Source organism: Mus pahari, chromosome 23 (assembly GCF_900095145.1).
Source record: "Mus pahari chromosome 23, PAHARI_EIJ_v1.1, whole genome shotgun sequence".
Classification (NCBI taxonomy): Eukaryota; Metazoa; Chordata; class Mammalia; order Rodentia; family Muridae; genus Mus; species Mus pahari.
Window position 1 is genome coordinate 32,218,207 of NC_034612.1, and position 22,298 is coordinate 32,240,504.

Genomic DNA, 22,298 nt, shown 5'->3' on the forward strand with positions numbered 1-22,298 from the left:
TAGAGCTAGAAGACGGATCTCAGCTCCTCCCCGGAGCCCAACGCCAGCTCTGCCCCTCCATCCTTGGCCTAGGCAAGCACTCATTTACTGTGTAGCATCTTATTAAAGAGGTACTGAGTGTCCTGTAGACAAAATTGTCTCACTGATCCCCCCCTCAGTGATACTGTCTCTCCCAGGGCACCATGGCAGTCTAGTGGGCCCTGAAAGGATCTAGTAGCTGTATCCACTGAGTGGCTCTGTCCATCCTGGTTGCAGAGTGACCCAACTGAGCAGTTCCCAGAGCAGAGGAAACATCTGTCGACCTCTCTATGGTTCCTTAGTTGTTACACAGACAGACAGACAGACAGACAGACAGACAGACAGGCTCCCTATAGTTACTGATTTCTTTCCATTGCAGGCTGAGGCCTTTCACCTCCTACAAGCTGCGCCTGAAGGCCACCAATGACATTGGGGACAGTGACTTCAGTGTAGAAACAGAGGCCGTGACCACTTTGCAAGATGGTGAGCAAAAGCCAGCCCAACACAGCCACTCCCCACTGCTATTCGAAGGCCCGAGGGCAACTTCCTCCCAGAAAGAGACCCTGCTCCTGTCCTGAGCAGAGAGGAGGGGTCACCAGGGAGGGTGACAAGCAGAGGAAGTCCATTAGTAACTGACAGCCTGGGGTGTTCCTACACACCCCATGGTCATAAATCAAGGCCCCCTGGAGAACTTCCAGATGGAATGGAACTTGCTTTGATTGGCTCCCAAAACCATTAGAAATTGAATAATTAATGGAGGTCGTTAAAAATAAATGTCTGCGGGTAGCTGGGTCCAAGCAGTTTCAGATTTCCCCAAAGCACCAGGTGGCTTCTTCACCCCCTTCTGACCTCAGAGGCACTGGGCCTGAAGATACATTGTCAGCGACCTGGTCCTGGGTGTGGGAAGGAGTGCGGTGATCCTGGGAGAGCACTCCATCAGACACAGCGATAACCTGACAAGCCTGATGGGAGATGGATACTGCCTAACTCCCAGATCAGCCTCAAAGCCCAGGCACTTAGTGCAGCCGCAAGGGCTTTGCGGTAACTCCCAGAAAGCTCTGTCTTTTCCATTTAACGCTCCAGTGCAATGGTTTCCAAGTGGGCCAGGTCCCAGCTGCCTGGTCCTGTGACCTCACACCATGTGTCGTTGCCCCTCCTCCCCACTTCCATATCCTTTAGAGCCTGGAAGTTTAACTTGTACTATACAAAGTTTCAGGCCACCTCCGGGTAGAGGTAAGCCATTGCAGCTTCCCAGCTGCTCTCACGATGTCTGCTGCAAAAACAAAATAAAAACAAACAAACAAAAAACCAGGTAGCTCTCTCCTCCACAGGAATGGGAAATATTTCACTTGGGAGTCAAATCTGAGTGAATGTGGACCAGGGAAACACAGATTCAGGTTGCCTTAAATTCCATATTTCAACATGATAACAATTCCATACAATATTTATAGTAGCAGAACAAAGGAAATTTTAAACAAGAACAATTTTGAATCTATGTCTGGAATAAATTGGCGGGAACACCAGGTAGGTAGGTTTTGGTAATGTTGACTTTAGACCTCAGACTTATCTGGTGACAGTTTTAGCCTTTAGTCTGTTTGTACATTCCAAAAGCATTTACATAACAGTCACAATGGTGTTAGATTATTGCACACAGTGGTAGGCAATCCATGGCTATTTAGGGACTAAGATAGCCAAAGATAATTCAGCTCCCTGACCTGTAACATTTCAGCTTTCTAGGGCCACAGAAGTTGTAATGGTTAATGTAGGTCCAACCCCCCCCCACACACACACACACACCTTTCCCCCTGAGAACTTCAGTTGACAGAGAGAATTTGCTGCAAACCCAGCATCCATACTGTTGAGTCCACTGGTGCCTGATGAAAAGGAGTCTAGGCTTCCCTGAGTCCCTGGAGAAATGAATCCTGTGCTCTCATCCTGAGAGTTGATGACATCCTGCTTGCAGCTGTAGGGGCCAAAAAGCAGCGGAGCTAAGGAGAGAAGCTGTGACCTTGTACAGGAAGCTGGGTGGGCGGCCCATGTCACCTGGCAGGGCAGGTGGGAAACGGCAGACACAAAACCCCTTCATTCATAGCTAAGACTATGTGGAGGGAGAAAGGCTATCAATGAACCCCTTTAAACCTGAGGGTTTGCTGACTGGAGAGAAAGCCCACGGAGTAGTATGCTTGTTGCTCAAGAATAAGGACCTGGGTTCAAATCTCCAACACCCATGTTACCAAAAAAAAAATCTCAACAACATTTGTAACCCAGCTGGGGAATGGGGGGGAGGTGCCAGGGCTTAGCCAGCCAGTTTAGCCAACGTGGAGAAACTGTGGGTTCAGCAACTAAGGTAGAGAGCAGCAAAGAGCTTGCTAGCTCTAACTTCCAGCCTACACACACACCCCTGAGGACCAGCATGGGGCATAAACATGTACACATATGCGTAGAGCCTACGCAAGCACACAGGAGAGGGGAGGGGCAGAACAAGGGCAGAAAGTCGGCATCAAAGGAAACCTGAAAAAAAAAAAAACCCCACATTCATTTTTATCTTGCATCAGACACAATGGAGAGAATATTTGCCACAGTGCACTAATTCTTAGAAGAAAGAAACCCAGACACCCAGCAGGCTGCTTTCATTGTTGGGTTATCTCTGACAAACAGGGAGCACGGATCCTGACAGGCTCCCAGGGACCTCAAGGAATAGGCCAGTTCTGAAGAGCTATTCAAGGACCTCTCCAGACTCCCCAGGCCCCTGCTCAAGCCTTTGATATTCAAATGGAGCTTTTGAGGCCCCTATCTCATCATCTTCCTTGTCTGAGACTCGCAATTTCCCTTTGTGGATGGATTTGCATTGTGTTTGTGGCCCTTTGTCTCCCTCTGTCAGGTGGAGATTGACTGCCTAGAAGAGGGAGGGGCTTCTGATGACTCTGAGTGACATTTTCTGTTTCTTGTGTTAGGGATGGGATCCAAAGCCTTGCAGGTGTTCACCCCAGCCTCTCACTAGAGGATTCTAGGCAGGGGCTCTACCACTGAGCCACACCCCAGCCCCTCACTGGGGGATTCTAGGCAGGGGCTCTACCACTGAGCCACACCCCAGCCCCTCACTGGGGAATTCTAGGCAAGGGCTCTACCACTGAGCCACACCCCAGCCCCTCACTGGGGCATTCTAGGTACTTACTCTGTAACTGAGCCATTCCCCTAGACATTGTTGGTTTTGTTTTTATCTTTGTTTTGTTTTGTTCTGTTTGACAGAGCTTCAGTTATGGCACAGGCTGGTCTTGAGTTTGCAGTCCCTCTGCTTGTGCCTCCAAAGTCCCCAGGACCTCAAGCATGGTGGTCCCTGATCCCCATTTTGTTTGTTGGCCAGTTTTTTTTTGTTTTTCGAGGCAGGTTTTTCAAGGACTATGTAACAGTCTTGGCTACCCTGGAATTCATTTCATAGACTAGGCTGGCCATGAACTCACAGTGATCCACGTGCCTCTGCTTCTTGATGTTAGGATTAAAGGTGTGCACCACCACTGCACAGTCCACATTTCTAATTAACCTGATATCTATCCACTGCACAGGATTCTTGGGTTGGATAAAGGTCCACATTGATGACAGACTAGTAGTATAAGGTCTAGAGCAATGGTTCTCAACCTTCCTAATACTACAGCCCTTTGATACAATTCCTTATGTTCTGGTGACCCCCTCCAACCATAAAATTGTTTTCATTGCTACTTCATAACTGTAATTTTAGGCAACCCCTGTGAAAAGAATCATTCAACTCCCAAAGAGGTCACCACCCATAGGTTGAGAACTACTGGCCTAGAGGGTGACACTAGAGTCCACATGTATGACTAAGTGTGGATGGCCTGGGGGACTCAGAAGACAATCAGCCAGGGACAACCCTGGGATGTGAGGTAGACAGAGCCCAGCACACATGTGAGGTAAAGGAATATGCCCAGTCCTGCCTAGCTCCATAAGCACTTACTGCACTGGCTCTTGTTGGCACTCGGGCACAGCTGAGGAGACACAGAGGATAAAGTTGGTAGGTGAGTGAGGACTGTGTGATCTGGAGAGGACAAAAAGGCCATGGGGAGGAGGTCTTCTACACCTGATATAGGATAGGGGTTCTGCTCTGGTCCAAAAGCAGGCTCAGCCATGGCAAGAACCAACCCGACCTTGTCCTTCCTGAGACCAGACCAGAACCCTGCAGCTTCCTGGCTCACAGCTAGATGCCAGTTGCCTTGCTGGCTAGCCGGCAGCAGCCTCGACTCTACCAACAGTCACATCTGTGTTTCACACTAAGAGCGCGTGACCTCACTGTGACCACCTGGCTTGCTCACAAGGAATGAACAACTATCACCCATGATTTCAGAAAATGCCGTCTGACTCCCATTCCCAAAGACACGGAACCCAAAGAAGGGTCTTGGGCAGGGGCTTCCAGGGGACTGTGGGTGTCCCGAGGGGCCCATGGGGGATTCCAGCTCTCCTGGATGCCCCAGCATGGTTAAAGGAGCCACCCTTGTTACATTAGGCAGATGAATGACGGTTGAAGGCCACCCCCCACACCGAAAGGCATCTGAAATCCTCCAGAGCCATTCTAACCCTGCTTTCTTCCATCTGCTGCCCTGCAGTTCCAGGAGAGCCACCAGGATCTGTCTCAGCCACACCGCACACCACGTCCTCGGTTCTGATCCAGTGGCAGGTAAGAGCCAGGGGCACTCACGTATTTCTGAAGCATGCTTTGGCTTCCCGGTTCAGTTAGCCATGACAACGGCAGAGTCTACACATAAGCCACGCACATGTCAAGTATATAACAAACAGCCTGTCTGAGTTAGACAGAACCCCCAACTGAGGAATGACAGCAGGCATCTACAGGAGAGGACTGGCCCAGGGTTGGGGCTCCCCAAGGCCCAGCACTGAAGAAATAGGTGTTCAGATCTCCAGGGCTACAGCCTGCCCTCAGAGCACAGGGATGAGAGGAGAGGCAGAGATGCTGACCAGTGAGGGAGATGCCAGATGCCAGTCCTGGGGTTGTCCTGCTAAAGAGTGTGAGGCCCTAAAGGCCTGAGGGAGAGCTGATACTGTGGGCCATGTGCAGAGAGCCGCAGGAAGGCTTGGTTAGCCCAGGTTTGGCCACTGTGTGCTGGGGATAAAGAGGACCAAGTGGCCATGAGACTCTTCCTTAAGATTGGTGGTGGTGTCAAGGGGAATGGCAGGTGCCAGCATGAATACAGAGACAAAGAAACCTCAAGGACTATGTTCTGGACAGACTTTCAGTACTGTGACAAAATAACCTTTGGGGGTGGTGGTGGTGGCAGTAGACAACACAAAAGAGGGAAGACTTATTGAAGTATCTCCATTTCAGTGAATTACAGGTCATCCTAGAAACTCATTCTTAAAGAATTATTTGCATGACCTAATGAAGAGGGAACCTGCTAGGTGGCAGAGACTGAGGGCGAAAAGGCCCAGGCTAGGGTACCAGTAAGGGCCTGGGAAATGAATGACCCTCTGGGCAGGATGGCCTAGGAACTATGTGGCCATACCTCAAGTATGATAGACAATTCAGAGCAGAGCCCTAGGAGTACTAGAGCCTGGAGTCTGCACTGAGAAGAAAAAGAGAAACAGGACCAGGTATCTGGATGAGCCATCTTACCCCCAAAGTGTCTGGACCACCCAGCTAGTGTAATGGCCAGTGGCTCCTGCTCCTCCTGATCATGAGGTGTACCATGTTGTCTCTTGGTACCTAAGTGTTAGGTTGTATCTCACATTAGCTACTTTCTTCCTAGCAAAGACAAAATACCTAATAAGAAGTTTATCAAGTGGAGGAGGGTGTATTCAGGTTTAAAGTTCCAGGGTCCAACCCATCAGGATGGGGAAGGCACGGCAGCAAGTGCTGGAGGCGGCTGGTCACATAGTATCCACAGTCAGGAAGCAGAGAGAGCTGGATGTTTTGGCCAGCTTTCTCCTTGTTCAATCCAGGACCCCAGCACATAAACTACCATTAGGGACCTGCTTTGTATAACCTAAGACCTGCTTTGTATAACCTAATCTAGAAACTTCTTCACAGACATGCCCAGAGCTCTGTCTCCTAAGTGATCCTAGATCCCATCAGGTTGACAGCCAGTACTAACCCTCACAGGTTATGTATGACACTGCCATTGAGGCACAAAAGTGGAGTCAACCTAATGGAATCTGATGCTGTCAACTTCAGGAGGAGCAGAGAACAGGACTCTCGCAGCAAAGGTCCCTGCTGGGAATATAACAGTTCCCCTCTCAGACAAAGTCACTACTCAGTGACAGGTGCCTTTCAAGGCAATAAAAAGACGTTTCCAAACGTTTCCTGGTGACGCTGGCAGCTCACTCCTGTGCCCCCAGCCTCTGGATTCACCAGAGTATGGGGGACAGGACAGAAGAAGAGAGAATCAGCCAGGGCTTCCACCTGCCCCAATATATCTAGGAACCACCCGTGCCAAATAACAAATGGCCTTGACCTGAGTATGCCAGGGGCCACTGGGACCCTGCTGAAGCCTCTCTGGAAAGCAGGTGTCATGGATGCTCATCTCTGACATTTCGAGTCCTTACTCCCTACAGACCCTGCTTCAGCCCTGACTTGGCATCAGGGGCTGTGATGGGAAGCCAGGAACATTCCAAGCAGAAGTTCAAAGTCCTGGGTGCTGGTGTGGCTCTCACCTTCCACAAACACACCAGGGGGAGGGGAGAAAGGACTGGTTTTGGCTTTGGTTTTGCTTTCAGTTGCTGCTGGGATGGGAACACAGAGCCACACTGATACCTGTAGCAGCCCAAGAGGTCCCTTAAGGGATCTTGACTCAAATAAAGCCAGCCCCTTGGCATCAGTGTAGCCAGTGTGAGCATTCCATTAAAGGGAGAAAGAAAGGCACCAGGCAAAGAGCACACCTCAGAGTGAGCACGGCTTCCCAGAGACTGTCCCGGCTCAGTCTTCACTGCGTCTTCTATACTTCAGAAGTTCCTGGAATTCTGTTGCTTAGAGAATTTCTAAGAGGCCATCCCCTCCCCCACCTTAGTCCCCCTCTTTGATAACTGAGATCATAAGAGGACTCCAGAGATGCCTTGGGTCAGACTCTAATCAAATAGAGTGATAGGGAGCCCTAAGGCTGTGCAAGGGAGTTAGGATTTGGTTGAGGTATTTTTTTGTGTGTGTTGTTGTTTTGTTTGGGGGAGGGGGGTATTTTGGTTTTGTTTGTTTACTGTCAGTGGGATTTCTAGTGAGATTCCTGGAATACTGACAGTTACAGCTGAGAGGAGATGCCTTAGGCAAATTAGGAAATTTGCCTTAGGCAAATAAATGTTCCTTGGATCTGAATTGATTCTCAGCCTGTGAAAGGCTTCAACCAGACTCTGGGGTGAAGAGCTCTGTTTCCTTCTCATGCCCATAATTCTCTCTGCCTTTCTGACTGCCTCCACTCCTACTGTGCCAGATTCTACTAGAAAATTAGCATTTTCTTTGTAGATGTGGCAGCTGGTGTACCAACAATGAGATACGCATCGTTTCCATAGAGGCGGGGAGTGCTCCGGACACGGTGCATCTTCCCCTTGGAATAAAGTTGCTGTGGCTATAAGCCGCTGCCAGTCCCAGTCCACAGCAGCACAGGTGTTAAGCCTCCTCCATGGCTGCTGAGCAGCCCCGTGAAGTGGCCCAGAGCTGCACCAAAGGCACTTGGCATATGTGCCCATCAGCTGTGCCCTCCAGTGTCCAATAGAACAAACAGATTTCAAAAAGCCCAGAGCAAGAGGTGGTCAGTCCAATGTACTGTAGAAATAAATGCCTGTCAACCAGCAGGCAATTGAAACACAATTAAAATTAGGAGTAATTTAGGAAATTGGAGGCTGGAATGAAGAAAGAAGAGCTGGGTTTAAATATAGATTCTCGTTCCCCATGAAGCATCTCACCTGTAACCTTTTGTTTTTTTTAATAATTTACCTTTTTAAAAAAATACAAACATGGGCTATAATTTGAAGGCTGTGGGGCCCTCGTCAATACCTTCCCCACTGTGAGCTGTTGGGCTTCAGACGTCTTAGGGAACAGATCAAACTTTGCCTTTAGTGGGGTCCAGCTCTGCTAGAATCCTAGGATGTGACTATGTGTCCCAGGTGGGAGTGGTGTCATCTTTGCGATGAGCACTGTTTGTCCCAGGGCATGAGGCCTCTAAACTGATGACAACATTGACTGTTCCCGTGAGCCTTTCTGTGCACCAGTCCCACACACCCACCCTCACGCTACCCTGATACCTCAAGGGGGTGTTTGGTTATTTTTTTCTCCTTGCTGTGACAAGATACCCGACAAGAAGCTAACGTAATGGAGGGAAGGCTTGTTCTGACTCACAGCTCCAGGGTGCAGTGCTCCGTGGTGGGAATGGCATGACAGCAGGATCTTGGACACCTGCTTGCCTTGCATGCACTGAGGTGCTCTTCTCTAGAGTGAGGACAGGAGCCCATGGGGTAGTTAAATCCACATTTAGAGTGAGTCTTCCCACCTCAGCACACGCTAGAAACTTCTTCGCAGACATGTCTGGATGCTTACTGGCAAAGGAGAGACCTGCTCACCTCTTGCATAGGCTAAGGGACTCTTTCTTCTGTGATCCTGATGGCAGCCATGACAAAGGCCATGGGGGCCTCAGGCATGTGCAGCTGAGAACCCAGGGTTCGTCTCCTCTTCTCTCCTCCTGTACTTCAGTGCACACAAGCCTGAGAAATCAAGGGAGGGGGGCTTCTAGTTGTGCCCAAGGGACAAAGAACACGTGACAGGGTGACTAGATCTTCTCCAGGGGACAAGGTAGAGAAAAGGCCCAGCCTGGGCAAAGACTCAACTGTAAAGTTTCTGGCTCTCATGATGTGGATATGTTATGCTCCCCCAAAGTCTAATGAGTTGCATGCTTGGTTCCAGACACAAGTAGGCAGCCAGCGTTGGGGCTTCAGGGAGGTGGTTGGATAAGTGACCTGACTAATCTGTGGCTGGACCCAGGACTCCAAGAGCCTGCTGGGATACGGTGGGGCTCTTGAAATAAGGAATCTGAGTATAAGAAGCGGTTAACTGGGAGCATGCCGTGTGTGTGTGTGTGTGTGTGTGTGTGTGTGTGTGTGTGTGTGTGTGTGTGATCATGCCTACACTCACACACACATGCATTTACATGCTCAAAAGTGTCTATTTGTGTGTGCCTGTGCATGCATGCTGAGAGTGGACGTTGGGTGCTTTCTTCTATAGCTCTTCGTGTCTTCATGGTATTCATTTATTTAGAGATAGAATCCCTTGCAGCTATAGCAACTAGTCAGGGTGCCCCAGTGACTCTCCTGACTGTTCTCCCTGCTCAAGTGCTGGGGTTACAGGTCCCTATGGTCACACCTGGATTTTACATCAGTGCCTAGGATCTGAACTCGGGTTCTCATGCTTGTATGCCAATCATGCTGTGAGGCATCCCCTTACCTGGAGTGGGCATTTGAAGGCTGTCCTGCCTCTTCCTCAGCTTCCTGTCCACTGTGAGGTGACCACGTGCTCCCCCTGCCACATTCTGCTGCCCTCCCCGACAGGCCAAGAATCAATGGGGCCAAGTGACTTTTGGGCCAAAACAACCCCTTCCTCCTTCCAAGTTGCTCCCAAAGGCATTCATCACAGAGAGTATGATGAACACATTATGTGCTCAATGCTGTGTTTGAAATGAAGGCAACCTGGGTTCCTGTGTAACCCTAAGACACTGGGGCTTAGCCTCAAAGGGGACCCCTGCACTATTTTCCAAGACACGGAGGTCACAGGATTGTGAGCCTAGACTCCTGGGGACCTCAGAAGTCCCTCTGGATTCAGATTTGTATTTGTTTTCTTGTGCTCTCACAAGACCCTGAATCCGAGGTCCCTGCTGTACCACAGGGAGAGCTTAGCTCTGTAGCCTAACACCCACCTAAACTGATGGAGGCCAGCAGCTGTGGGACCCAGCCCAGCCCTGTCAGGCAGCTGGAAGGAAGAATGCTTTCTTAGTTACTTTTCTCGCTGCTAAAAGATGCCTGGCCAAAGCGACTTAAGGGGTCACTTCATGGTGAGTCCTTCGTGGTGGGGAAGCCTGGGCAGCAGGAGCCTAAGGTAGCCTGCACTGTTTCTTCTGCAGTCATGAAGCAGAAGATAATGAATGCCTCTGCTCAGCCCTCTTTCTCCAAAACTGCAATCCAGGCTCCTAGCCAGGTGATGTTGCCACCCACAGTGGGCAGGTCTTCTCACCTCAATTAGCCTAATCAAGATAGCCCCCACAGACATGCCCAGAAGTCCATCTCCCAGGTGGTTCCAGAACCTATCCAGTTGGCAGTTGAGATTAACTACCACAAAGGCTGCTCGTCTCAACAAAAAGTCCCTCCCTCCACTCTGTTCTGCCAACCCCTTCTGCATCTTTCCCAGGGTACCATTCTCCTGTGCAGTGTGTGATGACTCCATCCATTTGAACAGGGACTTTGGAAAAGCCATCCTAGACTCTGAGTCTGCTTTGAAATGGGGGTGGGAAGAGGAAGGAAGCATTAGAAAGAGCTTCCATGTCTCTCTGAGTTTCTTCCCATGCAGATGGCCAGTCAAGGGTGGAAGGACATGTTGATGGGGTCTCCCTGATCTCTAGCATGTTCAACTTGACTCCACAAGCATTGGCTGAGTACCCACAGTACCCATGGCATGTCTTGGGTGCTGTAGGGATGTGGAACTGAGCACAAGACGACAGAGCCTTTCACCCTGGAACAGGTACTAGACTAAGAACTTCAGGCTTGGAAAGACTGAGTCTGGTTCCAAACTTCTTCCAGAGACGCTGTAAGGCATGGCCTCAGTGTTGAAGCAGATGAGGAGGCCATGGTACCAGGATTTAAATCCCCACCTGAATTGCCCATCCTTTTGGACCCTTAAGTTCTGGGGAACTACCATTCAGGCACTTAGAAAGACTTCTAAGGCTGCCCATCTGACTTTCACCACGGTGCCAAACCACAAGAATAAAAAGCAAACTAAACCCAATGCAGTGCTCCATACAAGCTGTCCCTGAGTCTACAGACTCGCCAGGCCCTGACTGAATGATGTCCCTGCCTCATAGGACCTGCCCATGGGCAGATCTGGACCGGCTACAGCCTCCAGGGAATCTGCTGTCTATGTTTATGTCAGTCAGCATCCGGACTGTAACAAAACATCTGAGAGAGTTAAGGTAGAAAGAAAAGAGGCTGTTCATTCCACTCACAGTTTGGCAGGTGTCAGCCCAAAGTCAGGGACTTGTTGGTTAGAGCCTCTGTTGACAAATGCAGACGGAACAGAATGTTCCCTTCGTAGCTAGGAAGTAAAAAGGAAGAGGAAGATACTGGGCTCCCCGGTCCCCTTCAAGGGCACAACATCTTACTAGGCCCTGCCTCCTAAAGCTTCCAGCTTGGAGACTGTCCTACTTAGCATTATCAGCCTGAAGCCACTGAGAAGAGTCTTAATTGATTGTCTTTATCGCATCAGTCTGTGAGCATGTCTATGAGGACTCCTTGATTGTTAATTGATGTAAAAGTGTTTAGCCTGCTTAGGCACCTTCGTTTCCTGGGCAGGTGATCTTGGGCTGTGTAAGAAAACTGAGCATGAGCCAGAGAGCAAGGCGGCAGACAACATTTCTGTCTCTGCTCCAAGTCCCTTCTAAAGTTCCTGCCCTGACTTCCCTGAGGGATGAATTATGACCCGGAAGTATAAACTAAAAGCATTCTTTCTCCCCTTGAGTTGCTTGTGATCAAAGTCTTGTGTCACAGCAATGGGAAGGAAACTGGGGGGTGGGTAGAGCACACACCCTGGGGGCTACTAATCCAGACCACAGCAGATACTTGCTGGGAAGACGTACAACTTGACTCTGGGGACTTCTGATGTCACCTGGCAAATGTGACCCTACCTAGTGCTGGTCATCATTGCCCCCTGAGTGGAGGGGCTTGGCTCTTCTCCCCTCGCATCCTCTGACGTGACTAGAAACATCGAAGCCTTCCATGCATCCTCTCCCAAGCCTCAGATTGTACACTCCAAGGCTGTGGGCGGGGGAGGGGGCTGCCAACAGCTGCACATCCACACTACATCCCTAGCAAAGGCATTTCCGTCTTCCCAGCATCCTGTTCAGTCGATAATTTGAGTGAATAGAATCCAGTCCTGCCCACTCCCCCACCGTCCGTCCCCAGCCCGTGCATTTCCTGCAGTATCGGCCGGGCTTTAGCCATCTTCCCACTGGTGTGATCCCAGACTGACGGGCAGGCTTTGAAGGTGACCCTTGAGGAGGGACTGCTGGGCTGGCACTTACAGAGCCCAGCAGCAAGCTTTAGATGTGCCCGCTCACCCTCCCTTCTTGCCGACTTGAGTCAGCCCAGATCCCAGGAACTGGAGCACATGCCATCTCATCTGCCTAGACAGAGTCCCGCCATCTGCACCTCCCCTCAGCGTGAGTGAAGACAGTGCCAGAACCTTCTGCATGGCCACGTGGTGTTATCTGAGCTACAAGAGCAGGCTCCTGCCGTAGCAGTCAGAGTCACTGAACAGGGACACGAATCTCCCTGCTTCTTTGTTAGGGACCTAGGAAAGGAGGGCTAGACAAGCTCTGGCCTGGGACCTGGGGTCTGCATTTTTCAGCCAGGCCGCCCACTCTAGACAGAGGATCATTGTCTACACCATGGGATGTGTCACAGAGGACCCTTCCCTCCTTCAGAGGCAGCTTACAAGCCAGTTCTGTCTATCTCCCATGTGCCCCAGGCACTAAGGCTTCCTCAGAAAGTACACGGTCCCTGCTCACCTACCTCCACAGCTCTTAGTTATTCCTTCATCAGGAAGTCTCATAGCCCCAAGAAGATGGAGGTGGCTAGGCTCAAGGTGCAGAGCTCAGAGACCCTCCATCTCTTTATGGCTCTACCCTGACCCCACACAAGCTTGCTGAGGGCAAAGGGATGCAGGAATGTAAGAAGCCACTGCTCATCCCATCCTCAGACATGCCATCTCCCTCAGGAGGGGTCCAATAGCAGAGCCAGCTTCATCCCTTGGGGACCGTATCTATGAGGCAACTTGCAGTCATGGGAGACAGAGGTGCCCAGCCTTTGTGGCTGCTTAGTTGGTAGAGCAGCTGAGGGCAGAGCCTTCTTATTCTTGTTTCAGTACAGTGACGGCTCCTTTGTTCTTGCCTGTAGATGTTAGAGACACAGAGAACTGCCTTCCGGCCTTAACCAAGTGTTAGAAGATGGGGCAATGGCTCATACAGCACTTTCCTTACAAGTATGGGGACCTGAGCTCTATCCCCAGAACTCATGGAGAAGCCAGCCCTGGTGCCATGAGCTTAAAGTCCTAGCACTGGAGAGGCAGAAACAGACAGATCCCTGGGGCTCACCGGCCAGCACCACCCTGCATGCTTAGTGCAGGGTTCCAAGCACGCACCACCCTGCATGCTTAGTGCAGGGTTCCAAGCACTCACCACCCTGCATGCTTCGTTCCTGGGTTCAGGGAATGGAACTCGAGTCTTAGTGCTTGCAAGGTGAGCGCTTTGCCAACCTACATATCTCACCAGCTCTCCTCCTGATTTTAACAACCAAGGACTACAGGCTTGGGTCCTGCATAATGGCTCAGCAGATAAAGCTGCTTGCAGCCAAGCCTGACAGCCTGTGTTCAAACCCTAGAACCCACATGCTAGAAGGAAAGAAGTCAACTGAAAATTGTCCTTTGATGTCCACATTCATGCCATGGCCCATATGTGTGCATACATGCATGCATAAATGCACGCGTGCCCACATATACACACAAATAATAATCATCACAATAAAATGAATGGAAACATGATTTGGAAAAAGAACCATGGGATTGAAATAGGGACTCTTCACGGTGGGCTGCTTACACCAGCGTAGAGGTTACCGATTCACACATACCGACTCTGGCAACACCCCCAAACGGCTGAGGGTACAATGTCTTTGCAGCCTCCCCGGGATGAGAGCCTCAACGGTCTTCTGCAAGGCTACAGGATCTACTACCGTGAGCTGGCGTCTGAGACAGGCATGAGCCCTGAGCCCAAGACACTCCAGAGCCCCTCCGCCTTACGTGCTGAACTCACCGGTGAGCAGCGCTCCTCTGTCCTGGGGGGGATGATCACAAGAGAACATTGCATGTCTGTCTGCTCTGTGGAAGGCATGCCAGGAGATGCTATAAAGGAGCCAGGGGAAGGTACAGTGTAAAGTGAAGCCAGTGGGGCACGGGTGGAGGCCGTGGACTTGGAAGCTGGACTGAAGGAGAGGGAACACACTGTGTGGAGACTGGCCTGAGGTGAAGGCCACACCATCTAATCCATCTGAGGGCTCCTGATCTCTGCTGGGCCTGACTCCACCACAGCCGTTCCTGGCTCTGTTAAAAGTCAACTACCAAGGAGGCAGCTTAAGACCCTGCCTTCCCACCCCCATCGCTGGAAGGAGATTGTCCGTTAATTGTGTCATAGAAAATTCTCTTTGGCCAGGTGTGGTGGTACGCGCCTCTAATCCCAGCACTCGGGAGGCAGAGGCAGGTGGATCTCTGTGATGAGAAACAGACCGGGTCAGGGAAAGCTTGAGCAGCACTTCCTACCTAGGTCACCTCTGTCAGTCCAGGAAGATGTCTGATGTTGGCTCACCCAGCATGCAACAGACCCCCTGCTCCACCCCATCTTTTCCACCAGAAGCCCACATGCCGACTGCACACAAACCTGTCCCTGGTGGGCTCTCAAAAACACGTAATGAGTGACTGTCTCACACCCTTCAGACTAGAGTCCCACAGTTTGCAAGCATCAGTCAGCAGATAGTCCTGCATCCCAGAGAGGCCTGGAGGAAACCTCCTCTTCTCCCACTGTTACCAATGCCTTTATCATTGTTTCCCTCTGTCAGAGGGCCAGCTCCCCACCATGTGCCTCAGGCTGATGCATCTTGATGTGTTAGGAAGAAGTATGGTAACTGCCAGCAGCTCTCCACGGCCCCCAGGGGACTGTGGGAGTCACCACCACATCCTGTCCATCTTGCAGTGTGCCTCATGCCTGTCCCACACATGGCTTGCAGGGATCGTGTCCTTTTGCACTAACTACATTCTTTACCTCTTGTAGCTCAAAGCAGCTTCAAGACCGTGAACAGCAGCTCCTCATTAACCACCTATGAATTAACACGTAAGTGCACAGCCCCTCGGGCCCTGCGGCTGCACACAGTGATGCATTTCTGCCCATCCATCTCTCAGAGGTCCAAGTAGAACCAGCCTGGGTTCCTGGCTCTAATTGCTCGAGTTCCCCTTTCAATGGCCACATGTCCACACATGGGGGAAGTATTTAGAGGCAGAGGAGAGTGGGGTTCTCAGCAGTGCCTTCTAGCACCCCATCTGACTGGGATGGAAGAGAAAGTCGGACAGGGCAAAATGTCTCCCATGGCTCTTCTCTCTTCTCTCTTCTCTCTCTCTCTCTCTCTCTCTCTCTCTCTCTCTCTCTCTCTCATAATGATAGTGAAATATATAGGCCACAATTTGCAGTCTTAACCATATTTTTCCAGGTTATGAGTATTTCACCTACATGTATGTCCATGTACCATGTGTGTGCCTGGTGCCAAAGGAGGCCAGAAGAGGGCATTGGGTCTCCTGGAATGGGAGTTACAGATAGTTGTAAACATCCACATGGATGTCAGGAATCAAATGTAGATCCTCTGGATGAACAGGAATCGCTCCTAACTGCTGAGCCAGCCCCATCTTAACCAGATTAAAGGCAGTGGTCCACTTGCTTTCTCTCTGACCTGAAACCCTCCTCTTTGAATACTGATGCCCCACCCCACCCCCCAGGGCTGGGGTTGCAATTCGGCTGGTAGAAGAATGCTTGCCTAGCATGGAGAAGCCTGGGGTTCCATTCCCAGCGTGGCATAAACCGGGTGTGGTAGCGTGAGCCTGTAATCTCAGCACTTGGCAGGCGGTCAGACGTTTGTAAGTGCCTAGGTCTTCATCTGCTGGCTCTTTCTGGGAGTCTTGCAGGGACAAAGTCAAGTTGGCTCATGGATACTTTGTTGCCCTTCACCTGGGCACAGGCGGGAAGACTCATCTCGGGAGACATGATGGAGGCATTTCCTAGTCTTCCAGAGAGCAATCTACTTCTCTTCTGAGGTCCCCATGGCCTGGTTGTGGCCACAGGGGAATCTAAGAACAGAAGCTGGTCCATCTGTAGGCTGATCCTGTGTGTTTGACCTTGTAGATCTGAAGAAGTACCGGCGCTATGAAGTCATCATGACCGCCTATAACATCATCGGTGAGAGCCCAGCCAGTGTACCAGTGGAAGTCTTCGTTGGTGAGGCTGGTAAGCTCCAAGCCTCTCCCTTATCTTCCAGCCAGACAAGGGCTATAAGAATTAACCAGATAGCTTCAAGAAGCATAGACCCTCACGTCACAGTAAGAACACTTAAGAGGAATGATTTATTTTGGTACCCAGTTTCTATACCTTAAGTGGGGAGGGGTGGAGCAACTTCCATCATGGAGGAAGTGAAAGTGCTTGCCTACATCACAAACATCCTCATTCCTCCCCGGTGTTCTGTCAGGTAGTAGGATGCTCTATCAGCCTGCAGGATGGTGCTGGATACATCCTACGCATCTCTCTCCCCTTTAGTTAATGTTGTCTGCCCTTGCACACAAACCCAGAGACAACTTTTCTGACCTAAGGAATTCTCAGTCTCATCAAGTTGAGGCTGTGTTAATTTTCTTGTTGCTATGACAAAAAGAAAACTTACCAGTATGTGTATTTGCTCTCTTACTGCTGTGACATGAGTAACTTGAGAAAAGACTTGATTTGGCTCACAGCTTGTGGGCTCAGCTTATCTCAGTAGGGCAAGCATGCAGTAGCATCTGGTTACATTGTATCCATAGTCAGAACAGGAGCCAGGCAGCTGGTCACATAGTATCCTTAGTCAGGAAGCAGAAAGAGATGAATGCTGGTGCTCAGCTCACTTTCTCCTTTCTATTCAATCCAGGACTCCAACCTATGGGACAGACTCACCGGCATTTAGGGCGGTCTTCCTACCTCAGTCTAATCTAGAAAACTCTCTTGTAGGCATTTCCAGAGGCCTATCTCCTAAGCAATTCTCCGATTTGTAGAGTTGACCATCATATAGAGGAAGGATTTATTGTTCAACCATCACAAGGGACTTGTGGGTCAGACCATGTAGCCAGAGGAACATTTGTGTTGTTATCCTCAATAGTTTCTGATGAGAAAAAAGGCAGGCTTAGAGCAGACAGGTCACCTATCCAAGTTTAGACAGTAGACAGATCCAGCTGCTCCGGTCAGGTCTTCCCACTCTCCTCACCTCAAACCTGGCCGCCTGTGACTGTTAATCTTGATTGTTGTCTTGACAAGATCTAGAATCACCTAGGAGACATACCTCCAGCCTTGTCTGTGAGGGGTTATCTAGATTAGGTTGACTTGTAGAGCCCTAAATTCTAACACTTCCCCAAAACTTGTTCCCTAGATCATTAGGAATGTGGCTAGTAAAGAGCCTTTGTTCTNTTAGGGCAGCTGAAGGTCTTCTGTTCCTCCACCTGACAGCTAGCTAGGCAATTATCCCAGTTGCCCCAGCCAGGCACCCATCTTCCTATGTTTGAAACTAAAAGAAATATTCAAAGGCTCAAGGCCATACAGATAAAGGAGTGCCGGAGCCAGCCGGGGCTGTCAAGGTTAGCTCATAAACTCTGCCAAGGAGGCATCTCACCCTGGTTCACTCAGGGTCACACACTGACCAGAGGTGCCCCAGACTAGGCCCCCGGCCTCTGGAATTCTGCCACTCCGGCTGGCTGTACTATCTTGTTGCATTGTATGTTCAAATGAGCCAATCACTGGTGGCTGCACAAACTCTCCCTGCCCCCCCAACCCTAACCCTACAAAAACCCCTTACTTCTGAGGGACTGGGTCGACTCCTCTGTCTCCTGCGTGAGATACAAGTCGGCCCGAGGCCTCGTAAATAAAGTACCTCATGTAATTTACAGCAAGGTGTTAAAGGTGTATCTCGAGAATTTTCTGGGGACCCAAGAGAGTTCCGGACCAGAGGGAGTTCCCTCATTGGGGTCTTACAGACTGAGGTGGAAAGATTCACCTTAAATGTGGGTGGTGGGTGGCACCATTCCCTAGACTAGAGTCCTGTACTGAATTTTTTAAAAAAGGAAGAAAGAAAGAAAGAAAGAAAGAAAGAAAGAAAGAAAGAAAGATAGAAAGAAAGAAAGAAAGCTGAGTGCCAGCATTCATCTCTCTCTGCTTCCTGACCATGGATACACTGTGACCACCAGGCTCCTGCCGCCATGCCTTCCCTGCCATGATGGACTGTGTTCCCTTAGACTGTGAGCCAGAATCAACCCTTCCTCCTTTATATGCCTTTGTCAGGTGTTTTGTTAAACCACTAAGGGAAGAAACCTATATACCAGCTGTGTGTGTGTGTGCGTGTGTGTGTGTGTGTGTGTGTGTGTCTCAGTACAGCCCTCCTGAAGAAATCTACGTCTGACTCCCTCGACCCCTCTCTTGGGACTACTGCCTGCCTGCCCATGCTGTCCCTAGAAGTACTTGCTGCCTTCAGTGTCACCTGCTCCCCAAACACCATGCCAGAGGCAGCTCTTCTGTGCCTCAAACAATACACATCAGTCCCAGGTCCCAACTCACTTCCCTTTGCTCCACATCTATCCTGGGGAGAAGTCTCTGGAAGCAGGAAGTAGTGAACCAACACTGCATCCCTTCCAAGTAGTCATCAACAGTCTCTGCTTCTCACATTTAAGCACCAGTCTAGCTCAGGGTCCAGAGCAGTAGTAATTGGTCAAGATGGACTCACTCTTGTGTGTTGTGCATGTGTTTATGTATGTGTGCATGCATTTGTATGCACATGTATGTATATACATGTGTGTACATATGTGTTTGTACAGGAGTGTAGGTGCATACCTGTGACAGCATATGTGTGGAATTCAGAGAACAGCTAGTTTCTCTTTCTATCATGTGGGTTCTGGGGACTGAACTCAAGTCCTCGGGCTTGGCAGCGAGCACCTTTACCTGCTGAGCCATCTCACCTACCCATTCCTCTATCATAACCACCCTCTGAGCATCCCACACAAGGCAGCCTAAAGTGCTCCGAGGCTTTTATGGAAGCAGAGCCAGCTGTGGTTTCATAAGGGAACTTGTGTGTCTGAGTGATGACCCTGCCTTTTGCTGGCTGTGTGACCTTTAGGACAGTACTCAACCTCTCTGAACTCTAGCCTCTGAGCATTGTGGCATGGTATGGAAATCCGTGAATTATAGTGAGGAAACTCAGGTTCCTATCCCAGCTATGGTTCCAGCTCCTCTGCCCACAGAGAGACTCTGGAGACGTGCCTGGCCTGGCATAGTCCCGCTTCGTGCTTACTGAGCATGCTCGAAGCTCCCATGTGAGTCTCCGGAGGCATCTGGTCAGCTATGGGACAGGGCTTAGAGAGTAGGTGTTTTCTCTGGGTCCCCTCTTGATCAAATATGTAATGTTTACCTCTGTGAGCCTCAGGGGAAAAGCGGTTTGTGGATGCCCTTTCGTGGAGGCCTGTGTCTGAACGCCAATGTTCCAAGTCAGGGAGAAAAATAAGTCTGTCAAAATCCAGGCCACAGGAGGCAGAACCTTGCTCCAAACAAGACGTGAATGGGAGAGTCTCGTCCATGATACTTGCATGAACTCAATTCTAGTATAAGACCCACTCAGGGGCTGGGGCATAGCTCAGGTAGCACTTGCTTAGAATACCTAAGTCTCTAGCGTGAATCTTCAACACCATGCAACACCTGTTTATTTGAGACAGCATCATGTAGCCCAGACCGGCCTGGAACTCACTACGTAAGATTGGATGACCTTGAACTCACATTCTTCTGCCTCCATCTCCCAAGTACTGGGATCATATGCATGTGATACTATGTCTGGGTCATGGCGTGCCTGGATTGAACCCAGGCCCTCCTGGATGCTCAGCAAACACTCCGCACCTCTAAGGTCTGTAGTTGGAGTTTGCTGTTTGGTAGAAAGTGAGCTTCCTCCAGAGGATCGAGAAGCCGTCTCCTACCCTGACCCCCGATACCACCCACCCACCAACAGGGACTCGGCTGTGATTGAATTCTTCTTACACATGGACCAGTCTGTGGCGGGTTTTCCTAGGTCTCTGCCAGCCGCCTGTGTCACACCATCACACATGGCTCATATTTAGCAACTCTGGTCATGGTCTTGGTTTCCAAAATTTCAAAGCTATTTTATAAGTCCGACAATCACTTTGGCAAGCACAAAAAGAGGCAAATTCTGGGATTTTGATGGGAAGTGAATTAAATGACAAACTGATTTAGGGATTGCTGATGCTTTCCTCCTGGCCCCATTTCCGCTTCAGGAATTGGCTGGCGTCTGTTCACATCCTGTGGTAGGGCTGGCAGGGTTCTCCATGCAGACTGCTCAGATAGTCGCTGCCAACAGGTTTTCCTGCAGTTTATTATGAAAAGGCTGTGGCGACATGTCCCTGCCCTGCTCATAGCTACTCGAAGCCTGAGGCAGAGGCTCACATCCCTGCTGACATGCTGTCGATCTTAGTTCCGCAAGAACCGCCCTGGGGCCAGGGCACAGCACAGGTAGAGCACTTGCTTAGAATATCTAAGTCTCTAGCGTGTATCTTCAACACTGCAAAAGCAGGGCTGGCAAGATGGCTTGGTGGGTAAAGGACTTGCCGAGCACGCATGAGTGAGCAGAGTTCCATCCCCGGAACACAGAGAGAGGGAGAGGGAGGGGGAGGGGGGGGGGGGGGGAGGAGGAGGGGGGGGGGGGGGGGGGGGGGGGGGGGGGGGGGGGGGGGGGGGGGGGGGGGGGGGGGGGGGGGGGGGGGGGGGAGGGGAGGGGAGAGGGAGGAGAGGGGGAGGTGGAGGGGGAGGAGAGGGAGATTAAGAAGGAGAGGGAGGGAGAGAGAGAGAGAGAGAGAGGTTAACCCAGCACTAGGGGATGCAGAGACGGGCTTGATCCTTCCAGCTCAGTGGCCATCCAGCCCAACCTAGATTACTTGGCAAGCTCCAGGCCAGGGAGAGCCCCTGACACAAAACATCAAGATGGACAGTGCCAGAGGAACAACACTAAAGGTTGTCCTCTGATACTCACACACAACCGCATATATTCATATAGCCGCACATACTCGTGAATGCACGTTACGTGTGTGCATACAAGGGGTGGCCTTTCAGTCCTCTAGAGAGGAGATAGGATGTGCCCTCCTCCGCTCAGTGGGATTCGGTACTAAGTGTCCACAGCAGCTGAAGTGTCTTTGGCTCCACAAATTTTCCCAGGAGAGCAGAGGCACACACACACTTGGTGTTGGCTGTTACTCAGGCCCAGTAGGGTTCTGTGGCTTTTGAGGTACATGGTGGGCACGGTGGATGACAGCAAAGTCCCTTGAAACTGTGAACCCACTGTTACTTCACAGCTGTGACTTTCAAAAAGCTATTACATCCTAAATTTTATTTTGTGTGTAGAGGACACATGTGTGCCACAGTGTGCTTGTTAAAGTCGGCAGAGAACGACTTTCAGGAGTCAACTCCCTCCTTCAACTGTGTGGGTCCCAGGGATCAATCTCACGTCATCAGGCTTGGTGGCAAGATCCTTTACCTGCCAAACCATCTCACTCACCAGACCATCACTATTTTTATTCAGTAGTTTTTTTGTTTTGGTTTGGTTTGGTTTTGGTTTTTTCGAGACATGGTTACTCTGTGTAGTCCTGGCTGTCCTGGAACTCACTCTGTAGACCAGGCTGGCTTTGAACTCAGAAATCCGCCTGCCTCTGCCTCCCGGGTGCTGGGATTAAGGGTGAGCACCACCATGCCTGGCTTTATTCAGTAGTTTTTAATTATGTGTCTTTGTGTGTGTTAGTATGTGGATTTGTACATCTGAGTGCATGCTTATGGAAGCCAGAAGAGGGCACCAGATCCCCTGGAGCTGGAGTTGAAGACAATTATAAGCCACCAGATGTGGATGGTGGACCAGAACTTGGGTTCTCTGCAAGAGCAACCAATTCTCGTAACCACCACATAAGTTGTATGTGATGACATCCACCTGTAGTGCCAGCATCTGGGAGGAGGAAGGAGGAGGGTCAGGAGTTAAAGGTCATCCTCAGCTACATAGTGAATTTGTGGCCAGCCTGGACTATACCAGACTCTATATGAGAACAAAAATCACACTGTAAAATGTGGGGTTTACCTTTCCACTGCTCCTACAGGTTTTTTAATTACTCTTGGTTGAAAAGAGGAAAAGAACCACACTTCTGGCTGTTTCGG

General features: G+C 50.4%; 1 protein-coding gene across 1 annotated transcript in view; it reads left to right on the forward strand.

Moving 5' to 3' along the window:
• Positions 1-22,298, forward strand: part of Sdk1 (sidekick cell adhesion molecule 1) — a 953,795-nt gene that overhangs the window by 869,686 nt on the left and 61,811 nt on the right. The window contains exons 31-35 of the mRNA XM_021222746.2: positions 398-501; positions 4,635-4,705; positions 13,957-14,092; positions 15,102-15,161; positions 16,221-16,322. Coding sequence (XP_021078405.1) covers positions 398-501; positions 4,635-4,705; positions 13,957-14,092; positions 15,102-15,161; positions 16,221-16,322 — 473 coding nt within the window. The remainder of the gene's footprint in view (positions 1-397; positions 502-4,634; positions 4,706-13,956; positions 14,093-15,101; positions 15,162-16,220; positions 16,323-22,298) is intronic.